Source organism: Oncorhynchus nerka, linkage group LG18 (genome assembly GCF_034236695.1).
Source record: "Oncorhynchus nerka isolate Pitt River linkage group LG18, Oner_Uvic_2.0, whole genome shotgun sequence".
Classification (NCBI taxonomy): domain Eukaryota; kingdom Metazoa; phylum Chordata; class Actinopteri; order Salmoniformes; family Salmonidae; genus Oncorhynchus; species Oncorhynchus nerka.
In genome coordinates this window covers 55,211,405-55,227,697 of record NC_088413.1, presented here as the reverse complement: position 1 = coordinate 55,227,697, position 16,293 = coordinate 55,211,405, and the positions used below count along the sequence as shown (strand labels likewise).

At 43.1% G+C, this 16,293-nt stretch overlaps 1 protein-coding gene and 1 pseudogene across 1 annotated transcript in view; one reads left to right on the top strand and one right to left on the bottom strand.

Moving 5' to 3' along the window:
• Positions 1–847: 847 nt before the first annotated feature.
• LOC115146142 (tRNA (adenine(58)-N(1))-methyltransferase catalytic subunit TRMT61A-like) lies at positions 848–14,849 on the bottom strand (annotated as a pseudogene).
• Positions 14,405–16,293, top strand: part of ckba (creatine kinase, brain a) — an 11,063-nt gene continuing 9,174 nt past the window's right edge. The window contains exon 1 of the mRNA XM_029688001.2: positions 14,405–14,430. Within this exon, the coding sequence (XP_029543861.1) occupies positions 14,420–14,430 (11 nt within the window). The 5' untranslated portion in view covers positions 14,405–14,419. The remainder of the gene's footprint in view (positions 14,431–16,293) is intronic.

Below are 16,293 nucleotides of genomic sequence, written 5' to 3'. Positions count from 1 at the left end.
GTACCTATAAAATGGTCTGACAGTGGACATGATCCGTATTCATATCCCTAAAGAAATGATATCACTGCAATACATTAAGAGAAAGTTACCAAAAATAAGACCTTGCTACCATGGAAAGGAAAATACCTGTCTATTTATGGGAGAAATTATTTAGTTATATCCCAGTTTACACATTTGCTTATGACCCTGCCTACACCTAACAACTTGTTATTTATACCATTTTATTTGGATGCAAGCCATAGAAAATAAAAACAGGTTGATTTATATAATATGAATTTGAAGGGCAGAAATGATTAAATATTAAAGCATTATTAGACCTCTCACTAAAGCCTACAAATAACGGTTAAACTCAAATATACTAATTGATATAAAAAATATATATAATCTTTGAAAATCATATAAATACGACTGGAAATATGGAAATGTCTGCTCTATCCAAAACTACAACCAATTAATTGGAGCATTACCGCAAAAATGGAAGAGGCAAGTGGAAGGGGGAGAAAGTAAGAAACTTGTCTGTCGGCCCTGCATTAAAGACCTAAATTAAGTCAAGAGAATTGTGATAAATTAAGAAGTATACGAGTTTCATTTAAGGACCAAAACATATACAGCTGTGCCATACAGAGATTTGATGTACCGATTCCATGGCACATGGTTTATGAACTGATACACAATGACACTTGATTCAAAACCGTCCCAGCTCTGCAGATGTTGCTGCAAAGAGAGAATAATTTGATCATTTGTTTTGGTACTGTCCATATGTAGGTTGTTTTTAGTTACAGGTTCTGGAATGGCTGAAGAATTGAAACATTTACCTGGAGCCAACTCTGCAAATAGCACTGCTGAGTGATGTGCAAAAATGTTCATCTTTAATTTACAATCTGTAGAAACTATGAGAACAGAAAGGTTCAGAAGTTTTGTGAAACATCACAGCTGAAACATTGGCAAATACAAATCAAAACGGCATGGTCTTCAGAGATACATTGGGGTTGAGGGTAGTTGAAGGATGGGACTAAAAACAAAAGATATATATATATATATATATTTTACATTAGTTATGTCTAAGCTGGAAATAGAAGCCTAAGTGTCGTTGTCCATTAGTTTACTCCAATTTGAATAGGGGTGGTAGGGTTAGGGGAAAATAATCAATCAATAAAAAGTGTTAAACCTTAGGTTCTCCCACTGATATGTTTTTATTTAAATTAGCAGACCTGTACACAAACTCATTGGTCATGTGTGATGAGTACAGACAATGTACAAAATCATTGGGCAGAGGTTGTGTTCCTTTGTGTAATGGTCTGTTTCTTCTACAATAAAATGGTTTACAGTCCCTCACACAGAGGAAGAGAGGGAAGTAGAGCACATCTGCACCTCCTCCTCCCAGCCTGAACGGCTGCCATTCCTCTGCCTGTTTTGGTCTGGAGCCACAGCTCTGTCCAGTAATGAAGATAATAGCACCTAAGACTAAGAGCATATCTCAGACAGCTCTCCACAGCCCTGTGTAGAGACTCTCAGCAATCAGCTGCCTATTAATAAAATCCCATTTAGCTTTCTCTTCCCTCCGTGAGAGTGTTTGAGTATGTGTGGGTACGTGTGTTTGCACACATTCATCAAAGGCCACAGAAGACTAAAACAGCAGCAATTTCACAATCACGTCTCTCCCGAAGAGGATGTCGACTGTGAAATGTAGAGTTTTAGCTGAGGGGGAGAGGAAGGGAAATACAGGAAATCAGTCTGTGAGCAGAGGTTTTCCACCCAGGTCAAGTTAGGACCCAAGTCACCAGCAATGTATTTAGATCTTGGAGTTCCCCTGACATAGCCTCCTAGACCAACAGTATCTACAACCTCCAGCAGTCAGTCCTTGACACCCGGGGTTTGGTGGCAAAGGTGAAGTAGCCTGTGTGCCCTGCCATCTCCCTGAGGGGCATAGTTGTCTTAGAGAACAGAGGTCCCCGGGTGTCGGTGGGGATCTCCAGGGGCCGGTCAGTACCAAAGTCTGGTAGGGGGAGCATGGCGGTGCGCACGTCATGCACCTTCAGCAGAACCTCCAGAGTGCTGATGGCCTCGAAACCATCATCAGCCAGCGCCTCACACGTATTGAGCAGGTGCAGAAGACATGGGGAGAAGGAGCACACACACACATCCCCCTGCAGAAGGAGAGAGAGAATGAGACAGGGGGATTACAGGATGGAGACAAAGGGTAAAACAAATCAAAAAAGGGAGTCAATTATTCTGTTTGAATCTCACACACTTTGCTTCTAGGCAATTTTTATGTAAACGACCTGAGTTTCTATGTAAACGTCATCCCTAATGGAGAATCCTCTAGCCATGTTTAAGATGATTTTTCAACGCCGATACAGATTATTGGAGGACCAAAAAAAGCAGACACCGATTAAATCGGCCAATTTATTAAATTTATTTGTAATAATGACAATTACCATACTGAATTAAAACTTATTTTAACTTAATATAATACATCAATAAAATCAATTTAGCCTCAAATAAATAATGAAACATGTTCAATTTGGTTTAAAAAAAATGCAAAAACAAAGTGTTGGAGAAGAAAGTAAAAGTGCAATATGTGCCATGTAAAAAAGCTAACGTTTAAGTTCTTTGCTCAGAACACGAGAACATATAAAAGCTGGTGGTTCCTTTTAACACGAGTCTTCAATATTCCCAGGTAACAAGTTTTAGGTTGTAGTTATTATAGGAAATATAGGACTCTCTCTTATACGATTTGTATTTCATATACCTTTGACTATTGGATGTTCTTATAGGCACTTTAGCATTGCCAGTGTAACAGTATAGCTTCCGTCCCTCTCCTCGCTCCTGCCTAGGCTCGAACCAGGAACACATCGACAACAGCCACCTTCGAAGCAGCATTACCCATGCAGAGCAAGGGGAACAACTACTCCAAGTTTCAGAGCGAGTGACTTTTGAAACGCTATTAGCGCACACCCCGCTAACTAGCTAGCCATTTCACATAGTTTACACCAGCCTAATCTCGGGAGTTGAAAGGCTTGAAGTCATAAACAGTGCAATGCTTGAAGCATTGTAAAGAGCTGCTTGCAAAAAGCACTAAAGTGCTGTTTGAATGAATGCTTACGAGCCTGCTGGTGCATACCATCGCTCAGTCAGACTGCTCTATCAAAATCATAGAATTAATTATAACACACAGAAATACAAGCTTTAGGTCATTAATATGGTCGAATCTGGAAACTATCATCTCGAAAACAAAACGTTTATTCTTTCAGTGAAATACGGAACAGTTCCGTATTTTATCTAATGGGTGGCACCCATAAGTCTAAATATTCCTGTTACATTGCACAACCTTCAATGTTATGTCATAATTACGTAAAATTCTTGCAAATTAATTTGCAACGAGCCAGGCAGCCCAAACGGTTGCATATACCCTGACTCTGCGTGCAATGAACGCAAGAGAAGTAACAATTTCACCTGGTTAATATTACTTGCTAACCTGAATTTCTTTTAGCTAAATACACTGGTTTAAAAAAAAAAAAATCTGTGTATTGATTTTAAGGCATTGATGTTTACAGTCGTGCAACGATTGTGCTTTTTTTTCGCAAATGTGCTTTTGTTAAATCATCCCCCGTTTGGCGAAGTTGGCTGTCTTTGTTTAAGAAGAAATAGTCTTCACACAGTTCGCAATGAGCCAGGCGGCCCAAACTGCTGCATATACCCTGACTCTGTTGCAAGAGAATTTTCCTCGTTTAAAGAAATTCATGTTAGCAGGCAATATTAACTAAATATGCAGGTTTAAAAATATATACTTGTGTATCGATTTTAATACAAGAAGCCAAGTGTTAAATGCTGAGCTGTAATTGATGAACAGCATTCGTACATAGGTATTCCGCTTGTCCAGATGGGTCAGGGCAGTGGGACAGTGCTGTCTGTGGACCTATTGGGGCGGTAAGCAAATTGGAGTGGGTCTAGGGTGTCAGGTAGGGTGGATGTGATATGATCCTTGACTCGTCTCTCAAAGCACTTCATGATGACGGAAGTGAGTGCTACGGGGCAATAGTCGTTTAGCTCAGTTACCTTAGCTTTCTTGGGAACACGAACAATGGTGGCCCGCTTCAAGCATGTGGGAACAGCAGACTGGGATAGGGATTGATTGAATAGGTCCGAAACACCAGCCAGCCAGCAGTCTGCGCATTCTCTGATGACGCGGGTAGGGATGCCGTCTGGGCTGGCAGCCTTGCGAGGTTTAACACGTTTAAATGTTTTGCTTCCGTTGGCAGCGGTGAAGGAGAGCCCACAGGTTTTGGTAGCGGGCTGTGTCAGTGGCACCCTATTGTGCTCAAAGCGAGCAAAGAAGTTGTTTAGTTTGTCTGGGAGCAAGACATGGGTGTCCACGACGAGGCTGGTTTTCTTTTTGTAATCCGTGATTGACTGTAGACCCTGCCACATACGGCTCGTGTCAGAGTTGTTGAATTGCGACTCTACTTTGTCTCTACACTGACGCTTAGCTAGATTGATAGCCTTGTGGAGGGAATAGCTACACTGTTTGTATTCGGTCATGTTTCCGTTCGTCTTGCCATGATTAAAAGCAGTGGTTCGCGCTTTCAGTTTTGCGCGAATGCTGCTATCAATCCATGGTTTCTGGTTGGGGAAGGCTTTAGTCTATTGGTACAACATTACCGATGCATTTGCTAATAAACTCGCTCACCGAATCTGCGTGTACATCAATGTGGTTGTCTGAGGTTATCCAGAACATGTCCCAGTCCACGTGATCGACACAATCTTGAAGTGTAGAATCAGATTGTTCAGACCAGCGTTGAACAGACCTGAGCACGGGCGTTTCCGGTTTTAGTTTCTGTCTATAGGCTGGGAGCAACGAAATGGAGTTGTGGTCAGATTTGCAGAAAGGAGGGCGAGCTTTGTATGCGTAACGGAAGTTAGAGTAGCAATGATCCAGAATTTTGCCAGCCCGGGTCGTGCATTTGATATGCTGATAAAAATTTAGGGAGCCTTGTTTTCAGATTAGCCTTGTTAAAATCTCCAGCTACAATAAATGCAGCCTCAGGATATGTGGTTTCCAGTTTACATAGAGTCCAATGAAGTTCTTTCAGGGCCGACAAGGTGTCTGCGTGGGGGGGGGGGAGGGGGGATATACACGGCTGTGATTATAGTCGAAGAGAATTGTCTTGGTAGATAATGCGGTTGGCTTTTGATTGTAAGGAATTCTATGTCAGGGGAACAAAAGGACTTGAGTTCCTGTATGTTATGATCCCACGACGTCTCGTTAATCATAAGGCATACACCCCCACCCTTCTTACCAGAGAGAGGTTTGTGTCTATCGGTGCGATGCGTGAAGAAACCTGCTGGCTGTACCGACTCTGATACATGGCTCACTCGTGATAAGTTTTCCGTGAAACGGACACTGCTACAATCTCTAATGCCTCTGGAAGGCAAACCTGGCTCAAATTTCATCTACCTTGCTGTCAAGAGACTGGACATTGGCGAGTAGTATACTCGTGAGCGATGTGCCAGTCTACAGAGCCTGAACAGAAGACCACTCCTTCTGCAGCGCCATTGTTTTGGGTCGCCTACTGGGATCCGATCCCATATTCCTGGTTGTAATGTTGGTAAGTTGACGTTGCTCTTAAACCCAATAGTTCTTCCCGGCTGTATATAGTAAGACTTAAGATTTCTTGGGGTAACAGTGTAAGAAATAATACATAAAAACAAAATACTGCATAGTTTCCTAAGAACGCGAAGCGACCATCTCTGTTGGCGCCATCATAAGATCTGTCTTTATACTATGGGCACCGATAGGTAACAAGCAGCAATAGTTCTGGTGCTTGGGCATTTCGTCACTGGTTATTTGGACAAGGCCCTATTTTTCACAGGTGTATCACGACTTTAGAATTTTGGGAGGGGACAAAAATCGGCCCATAACTTGCAAAGAGCGAGGGTGGAGCTCCTCGTTACGGTTCCGCTTCTCATTCTAGCATCTTTATCCCTTCTCTTAATACATGTGGACCCAGTACTTAATCGAACAGCTGACCAATTATGCAAGAATTAACTGAGATTACATTGTTGTGGATGGATGTAAAAAAATATATATATATTTATTAATGGCTTTGTAAATATACATTTTTGATTCCAACATTGGAATCCAAGTCAGGAGCCGAGTGTTTCTGGTCACTAAACTAGAGGTCGACCGATTAATTGGAATGGCCAATTAATTTATTTTTCATAACAATCGGAAATTGGTATTTTTGGACACAGATTTTGGCCGATTAAAAAAATATTTTTTACACCTTTATTTAACTAGGCAAGTCAGTTAAAGAACACATCCTTATTTTCAATGGCCTAGGAACGGTGGGTTAACTGCCTTGTTCAGGGGCAGAACGACAGATTTTTACCTTGTCAGCTCGGGGATACAATCTTGCAACCTTATGGTTAACAAGTCCAACGCTCTAACCACCTGCCTTACATTGCACTCCACGAGGAGCCTGCCTGTTAAGCGAATGCAGTAAGAAGCCAAGGTAAGTTGCTAGCTAGCATTAAACTTATTTTATAAAAAACAAAAATCAATCATAACCACTAATTAACTACACATGGTTCATGATATTACTAGTTTATCTAGCGTGTCCTGCGTTGCATATAATCGATGCGGTGCGCAGTCGCAAAACAGGACTGTCGTTGCTCATTCATTATTGTTGTAATTGTCATTATTACAAATTAATGAATCGGCATCTGCTTTTTTTGGTCCTCCAATAATCTGTATAGGCGTTGAAAAAAAATCATGATCGGTCAACCTCTAGTACAGGTGCATCAAAGCTGGGACCGAGAGACTGAAAAACAGCTTCTATCTCAAGGCCATCACTGTTAAACAGCAATCACTAACATTATGTTGGCAGCAGCAACTCACCGACTCAAATCTCTAGCCACTTTTATAATTAAAAAATTGGATGTAATAAATGTATCATTAGTAATTTTAAACAATGCCACTTTATATAATGTTTACATACCCTACATTACTCATCTCATATGTACAGTCGTGGCCAAAAGTTTTGAGAATGACACAAATATCAATTTTCACAAAGTTTGCTGCTTCAGTGTCTTTAGATACTTTTGTCAGATGTTACTATGGAATACTGAAGTATAATTATAAGCATTTCATAAGTGTCAAAGGCTTTTGATAATTACATGAAGTTGATGCAAAGAATCAATATTTGCAGTGTTGACCCTTCTTTTTCAAGACCTCTGCAATCTGACCTGGCATGCTGTCAATTAACTTCTGGGCCACATCCTGACTGATGGCAACCCATTCTTGCAAAATCAATGATTGGGAGTTTGTCAGAATTTGTGGGTTTTGTTTGTCCACCCGCCTCTTGAGGATTGACCACAAGTTCCCAATGGGATTAAGGTCTGGAGAGTTTCCTGGCCATGGACCCAAAATATCGATGTTTTGTTTCCCGAGCCACTTAGTTATCACGTTTGCCTTATGGCAAGGTGCTCCATCATGCTGGAAAAGGCATTGTTTGTCACCAAACTGTTCCTGGATGGTTGGGAGAAGTTGCTCTCGGAGGATGGTTGGTACCATTCTTTATTCATGGCTGTGTTCTTTAGCAAAATTGTGAGTGAGCACACTCCCTTGGCTGAGAAGCAACCCCACACATGAATGGTCTCAGGATGCTTTACCGTTGCCATGACACAGGACTGATGGTAGCGCTTACGTCTTCTCCAGAGAAGCTTTTTTCCAGATGCCCCGAACAATCGGAAAGGGGATTCAGAGAAAATTACTTTACCCCAGTCCTCAGCAGTCCAATCCCTGTACCTTTTGCAGAATATCAGTCTGTCCCAGATGTTTTTCCTGGAGAGAAGTGGCTTCTTTGCTGCCCTTCTTGACACCAGGCCATCCTCCAAAAGTCTTCGCCTCATGTGCGTGCAGATGCACTCACACCTGCCTGCTGTCATTCCTGAGCAAGCTCTGTACTGGTGGTGCCCCGATCCCGCATCTGAAGCAACTTTAGGAGACGGTCCTGGCGCTTGCTGGACTTTTTTGGGTGCCCTGAAGCCATCTTCACAACAATTGAACCGCTCTCCTTGAAGTTCTTGATGAGCTGAAATGGTTGATTTAGGTGCCATCTTACTGGCAGCAATATCCTTGCCTGTGAAGCTCCTTTTGTGCAAAGCAATTATGACGGCATGTGTTTCCTTGCAGGTAACCATGGTTGACAGAGGAATAATAATGATTCCAAGCACAACCCTCCTTTTGAAGCTTCCAGTCTGTTATTTGAACTCAATCAGCATGACAGAGTGATCTCCTGCCTTCTCCTCGTCAACACTCACACCTGTGTTAACGAGAGAATCACTGATATGTCAGCTGGTCCTTTTGTGGCAGGCCTGAAATGCAGTGGAAATGTTGTTTTTTTGTGGATTCAGTTGATTTGAATGGCAGAGGGACTTTGCAATTAATTGCAATTCATCTGATCGCTCTTCATAACATTCTGGAGTATATGCAAATTGCCATCATATAAACTGAGGCAGCAGACTGAAAATTAATATTTGTGTCATTCTCAAAACTTTTGGCCACGACTGTATATACCGTCTACTGCATCAAACTATGCCATTCGGCCATCGCTCATCCATATATTTATATGTACATATTAATTCCTTTACACTTGTGTGTATAAAGTAGTTGTGAAATTGTTAAATATTACTGCACGGACGGAACTAGAAACACAAGCATTTCGCTACACTCACATTAACAGCAACCATCCTTGATTGAGAGAAGCAGAAGAGGTGGAGCTAGTGGTGATCAGGCTGTCAACAACACTGATCCAGGGAGTGTGTGAAAGCTACTGTTCAAGGTATTTGACAACTAGTCAAAATATATATCATGGGCCAGGCAGCCGTGCATACTGACAGAGGCAGAGAGAGGTCAGTAACAAACACGGTTGGGCCAATTGTCTCATCTTCAAGTAGGGACATTGTGTGTGTTGTGTGGCCAGGTCTAAATCAGGTTAAGAGGGTTGTGTAGGGACAGATGGAGTGAAAGGGGTTAGAGCAGAACAAGCGCAGTGGGAGAGAGAGGGACAGGTCTGCCACTCATGAGCAGTGGTGTAAAGTACTTAAGTAAAACATAGTTTTAACTTAACTACTTTCCTTAACAAAATATTGTTCTTTTTACTCTACAATTTCATTGCCACCCAAAAGTACTCGTTACAATTTGAATGCTTAGCAGGACAGGGGGAAAAAAAGTCAAATTCGCACACCTGGTCATCCCTCCTGCCTCTTATCTGGCAGACTCACTAAACCGACATGCTTTATTTGTAAATGATGTCTCAGTGTGAACCTATATTTCAGTAAATGTAAAAAACAAGAAAATGGTACCATATGGTTTGCTTAATAAGGAATTTTAAATGATTTATACTTGAGTACATTTTAGCAATTCTATTTACTTTTGATACTTAAGTAGATTTTCAACCAAATACTTTTATTCAAATACAATTTTACTGGGTGACTTTTACTTGAGTCATTTTCTGTTAAGGTATCTTTACTTTTACTCAAGTATGACAGTTAGGTACTTTTTCCACCACTGCTCATGAGTTTAGTTTACCAGGATCACAGCAGATCCACTTAACCCAGGATCACCTCCTCCTCTGGCCAAAACCTGGACGTGCAACACTCAGGCTCCAGGGAGAAGAATGTGTGTGTGTGTGTTTCTATGGTGACAAGGAAGCAGTGACAGGACCAGTGTTGAACTTCACAGAACTGAAGGAGCCGAGGCAGAATGTGTGTACGAATACATTAGTAGAATCAAACGCACAAGACTATGCATGCGTTTCCACTGAGATAATGCATCCAGAGAAAGCCTACACACATCATTAACTAACATCCAAGAATGTGTGCAAAATGCAAAGGATTTCCCTCCAAATACAAGCCCCACAGCAGGGTATGAGAGCAGCTTGCCAAGATATCTTCATTAACCTGGAGAACCTGAGTAAAGCATGCAGCCTAAATCACACGCCTATTACAGAAGCCTACGTCTCACTGTGAGAAGACTTGATTTTAGATTTAACAGTGTAGGAACAGTGGGGTGGCTTTTTTGCCTTACAAATAAAACAAGCAACACAAGCAGACATGTACTATTAAGTGCCAAACACACACACACCCCAAAGTAGAGGAAAAGTAATATATTAGACAAGCACTCACACAAAAAAAAAAAACTGTCTAATCTTGGAAATGTGGGATCTCTTAGATAGCGCACGATCCATTGACAAATAAGAGCCGCCTTTCTCCTGCTAGACAGCTCTAAAAGACATCCCCCATTGGCCCCATGTCTCCTGGAAGGGGGGGGGGGGGTCTGTGCCAGGATACAGGGTCTTCGGAGCACAGCTTCTCTAAATAAAAAGGGGCAGGCCACTGGCCATTTTTTTTTAAAGAATTACAGTGAGAGAAAAAAAGAAATTCTTCACATTCTGCCCCTTACCCTGGTTCTCAGATCGTCGCATGACCAAATTTAAAGCAGGGGAAAGGAAAACACACTTTTATTATTATTAGTGGTTATACAAGCTCTGTGCAGGAGCATGTGAAGCTCACAGGGGCAGTATAATTGACTGGTCAACTGCTGGACACCCTCGGCTGAAGCACAGAGACACAGCTCCATAGTGTTCAGTCCTCTAGAGTGAATGAGAGAGAGAGATGGGGAAAGGGGGATACCTAGTCAGTTATACAACTGAATGCATTCAACTGAAATATGTCTTCCACATTTAACCCAACCCTTTTGAATGAAAGAGGTGCGGGGGGCTGCCTTAAATCGACATCAACGGCACCCGGGGAAAAGGCAGAACGACATATTTTTACCTTGTCAGCTCAGGGATTCGATCCAGCAACCTTTTGGTTACAGGCCTAATGCTCCTACCCGTCAGGCTACCGGCCAGACTCAAGTCTCTAAGACTGGAACAGAGGGAAATAAATTGTGCCTTGCCTAAAGGAGACTCATGCAACCTCTCCCTACAGCACATAACCCTGTATGGTCATGGGACTAATTCTATATCCAGATATCTGGCTGTGTGTGTAAGGGGGAGTCGGATAGCTAAAGAGGAATATGCAGAAGTGAAACCATAAAAGGGAGGAGTGAAACAACTACTGCAGGAGAAAATGTAGGAAAGGGTGCTGGAGTCTTTGCATTGGTGCTTAGGGTTATGTGAATAATAACCCTGATGTATTCTATCCATGTCCCACATTTAGCCCACGATCACACACGCTCGCAGAGACTGACCACCCAACTAAGCCACAAACTTGCCCAGGCTTGCCCCCACTGCACCATGGGCCGTGGTCTGCACGGAGAACACTGCATGCACTTTAATCAGGTCACTTTATTCTGCGTCCGTGTGACATGGAAGAAACAAACAGGGAGGAACACATGCGAGCCAAGGACCCATTTAATAAGCACTCTGCTGACCCAGATCAAAATCCAATATGGAAGAGTGCATTGCACCGCCAGGGAACAAAGGCTTGCTGGGATTTCAGAGTGGACAGGCCAAAGTCATGTTATTGGGACCAAGTTTTTGGCTTTCTCCACACACAACCTCGTGTCTTACCCTGCCTCCTCATGGCAATCTTAGCATGTTGGACGGCCTCCCAGGGAGAGGGGATATCACCCTCCTTGCAGATGTCCCGGTTACGGACGGTAGCCTACGCGGTGCTCCCTGAACTCCTCCGCCACCTTCTCAGCATGCTGCTGGTGGAACTCCAGTGTGCAGGTGGCCTGTGGGCGCAGGATGGCGTGGGACAGAGACCTGCTGCCCATACCTACAACCACAACAAAACAAACAGGGAATGGGTTAAGAAAGGGTATGCGACGAGTGGCAGTGTCATATATGGCTGGCATTTTCACAACGAGAAATGTCAAAAACAGATCAATACCATTTTCATGTCATATTCCATAAATGTGTCTGATGTACAGTACATAGAGTTTGTGTAGTTGTGCAAACATCAAAATAGTAATCAAATATTGGACTCTACATCATACTATATGACCACAACAATACTTGCTGTTGTCTGATTGCGTCTGAAGCGATCTTGTGACACGTGGTTAGTGCAGGGGGACATGGTGATGGGCTACAGTGACCCTTTCTCCTCCCATTGCATCACTGCTGCTTTTGTTCTCATGGCAACAATGGGTGCAATGTTTACCCCACAGCGGCACATTGACTTGCTAAACGCCACGTCGTTTGACCGACCGGATGACTGACGTCAGAGCCAGGGGCACAGACAAGTGCCTGGTAACTACTTACTGCATGTAATCGGATGCTATGTGTGGGTAGTGTTACTGCATGGTAAGCCATTTCCCAGGCTTTGTAGTTTACTCCCCAATTTCATTCACAACTCTGCTCCAGTGTGTGTGATGTTCTACTATGACAATCCTTAAGCACTATGGGGATAGCTTCAAATTGCAAGTATGCAAAACATCCAGTCACCTTCCATGGTAATATCAAGCAGGAACATTCCCCCAGGGTACACGAAGGCCTAAGCATGGAGTACACTGAGGACACATTACTTACATATTCCATATGGAGCCTGGTCAGCGGGCAGCAAAGAAGGAAGAAATTGAACATGAGAGGCAGCAGAACATAACAGGAGACCTTGTGCTTGCCTGCTGAACTTCAGTGCAATCTAGCCGCAAGGTGACTCCTCTAGTGACTGAATTCTCCCTACAACACATGGTGCACACAGAAAAGGCAACTGATAATCACCTATCACTGCCTGTTTACATTGCTCAGTCCCAAAGTCACTCAAGACAAAATAAGTCAACCCTGATATTAATAAGTGCTTATCGGCAGATAAGCTCATTGCAACACTGCAGGACATGTTGCGGCTCCCCATTATGCCAGGGAGGGCGAGTGGGGGATGAGCAAACAGTTTGTTCATAGATACGCCGTTTTGAGTCGGCACACAGGTTTACCGATGTTCCATCAATAACCTGCCCGACTCGGAAGGAATAGAACAGCAGTAAAGCATGATGAAGCACTGCAGCAAGAGCAGCCGTCTGACTCCAGACACTCCTAGCCAAGCACGTACACACGGCCAAGGCTGCAGCAGCCATCCATTAACCACCCACACACAATCATTTTTCTTCTGAAATTAATTCAACCGGTGGACACTCCTTACCGGGGGAGATTTCTAGATGGTACTACTGTGGTGTTCCATCTCACGTCTAGTTCAGATCATTCTCATGACTGACCGCTTTACTGAATTTGTCAAGAGAGAAAGCTGAGGTAGAATTTGATACCTGTGGGCACTCGAAGTCTAAGAAATGGGATGTAAAACTCCACACGGTGTGTTCCAGTGAAAACAGACATCAACGGCTTTCTTCAAAGGTAGATAATCATGACAACTTGACATGCGTCATCATAAGCCAAGTGGGATGTTGTCCCCGCCACTTAGCTCGAGTGAGAGCTTTCACTAACTGGCCCCTCTGTTACAAGAATCAGTGGTGTCACATTTAGCCTTTTGTTGTTGAGTGCGTGGTTTCCCACTAGTCTATGACACATTCCTCCTCCAGGTCTTCTCTCTGTGACCCTCTCCTACAGGGACATGAAACATGCAATCCATACTGTATGTCATATGCTAAGCAGTTATTCTGTGAAACGGTGACGTTTGGGAAAGTTTCAAATTATTCATGTCCTCAGATAAAGTAGCTTACACAAAGTTGGAAATCAGCAGGTTTTGTCCCTCTCACCGGTTTCACAAACGACAGAGCCAGGCTTGAACTCCAGCATCATGATAATGTTGGCAATGTCTATTGTGTAGGGGCAGGTTGAGGGTCCACAGCTCAGGGGTGGGGTGCATCACATAGATCAGGAGACCATTGTGCCAAAGCGCTGGCCTAGGTCCTTGGAGTGGCAAATGACTCCATAGCGTGTCTGTGTTTGGGAACCCTGCTGCACCTTGACTTGCATCATAAGTCCTAACCCAGGAAGATAATGGCAACATCACCCTCCTGGATAAACTCTGAATACTCTACAAAACTCATGTCTTCTATCACAGGGGGGAACCAAGGTAAAGAGTTCCAGATGTTATCACCACAAAGACTATCAAAAAGAGTGGAAACTAGTGAACATTTCCCCCATGACAAACATAACACTATTCACAAATGCATAAAAATACAAGCTTGTACAATGTATTGGGCGACATAGCGGTGTTAAGCTAAACATCAGTTCTGTCTCCTGTAGTTAGGTGGTCTGGACATCAAAATCCCTCCAAAATGAGTTTGTTTATTTTCATACTCAGAACAGTTGCACGTGCGAGTTGTATATTTTGTTTTAAAAACAAGTATCATTTAAATCTAAACGACCGTTGTTTATTTTCGAATTAGAACAGTGGAAAAACTTTACTTCAGTTATTTGACTGCCTCCACCTAAGAACAGCCACAACCATGGAGAAAATGTAAGTGAAAAACAGTTTGTTCATTTTAAAATGACATACCTAGCTAAGACATGTTAGTAAATTAACACATCTAGTTAAATGCAATTTAGCAACCTTTCATCGTTAGCTAGCTTGGTTCGACAACAAATGTAATATTGCTTTTCCCAAGTACACTATTCGGCAACTTCACTGTGCAAAACTTCTCAATGTTATGGGGGGAGCAATCAAGACGCCATTCATTAGTTAGTTAGCTAGATATAACATTAGCTAAAGTCAGGCAATGAACAGTCACGGCAACGAACGTGTTAGCAAACTTTGACCCGCCATAAACGTAGCTACTTGGAACTAACTCTAGTAACGTTACTGTATAAAAGCGAAGTAAAGATCATATTCGAAGTGATTTATATGTCGAAAGGTTAATGATTCAGCCTTGTTAGCTAACTTACTTGCTGTTCACATGCTCTTGCAGATCGCACATGTGGATTTGTTAGATACCACTGACCAGACGAGACTTCGGTTCATTCGCAGTAATCCACTGAATCGTGCAATGAATGAGGCAGTTCAGGTGGTATATAAATCTGCGAAAAGGCGCACACGCAGTGCTTTTTAAATGCTCTTCAACAGCTGAGCTGTGCAGGCTCAAGTTGATGACGTTTAGGATTTCGTAAAAAGGCAGAACAAGCAATTTAGTGAATCATAATTGACTTTCAGCCTTTTTCACATGACAGCCCTATATTTGTTAATGAATCCCTAGGAATTGCAAACAGTTTGAGCAAATAATAGTTAGTTAGGTCTATTTACATGCGCCAAAGAAGGTCAGTTCGTAGCTTTTGGGACAACATCTGTGTATTGAGTGGACTGACACCACTCAGGGAGTCCAACCAACACACTGACTCTCGATGTTGTGTCCCAAAGCTAGTCAGTTCATATAATTTTACATGGATAAAAACAGAGAATCATTGAGGCCACTAGGGGAAAAAATGCAGTTTAAGAAAGCATTAAACAGATATATTACATTTACATAAGTATTCAGACCCTTTACTCAGTACTTTGTTGAAGCACCTTTGGCAGCTATTACAGCATTGAGTCTTCATGGGTATGACGCTACAAGCTTGGCACACCCGTATTTGGGGATTTTCTCCCATTCTTCACTGCAGATCCTCAAGCTCTGTCAGGTTGGATGGGGAGCGTCACTGCACAGGTTCAAGTCCGGACTCTGGCTGGGCCACTCAAGGACATTCAGAGACTTGTCCCGAAGCCACTCCTGCGTTGTCTTGGCAGTGTGCTTAGGGTCGTTCTCCTTTTGGAAGGTCCTGAGCGCTCTGATGCAGGTTTTCATCAAGGATCTCTCTGTACTTCGCTCTATTAATCATTTCCTCAATCCTGACTAGTCTCCCAGTCCCTGCCTCTGAAAAACATCCCCACAGCATGATGCTGCTACCATCATGCTTCACCGTAGGGATGGTGCCAGGTTTCCTCCAGATGTGACGCTTGGCAAACTCCAAGCAGGCTGTCATGTGCCTTTTACTGTGGAGTGGCTTCCGTCTGGCCACTCTACCATAAAAGCCTGATTGGTAGAGTGCTGCAGAGATGGTTGTCCTTCTGGAAGGTTCTCGATGGTCAGAGTGACCATCAGGTTCTTGATCACCTCCCTGACCAAGGCCTTTCTCCCCTGACTGCTCAGTTTGGCCGGGCAGCTAGCACAAGAAAGTGTCTTGGTGGTTTGAAACTTCTTCCATTTAAGAATGATGGAGGCCACTGTGTTCTTGGGGACCTTCAATGCTGCAGAAATGTTTTGGTACCCTTCCCCAGATCTGTGCCTCAACACAATCCTGTCTTGGCGCTCTACAGACAATTCCTTTGACCTCATGGCTTGGTTTTTGC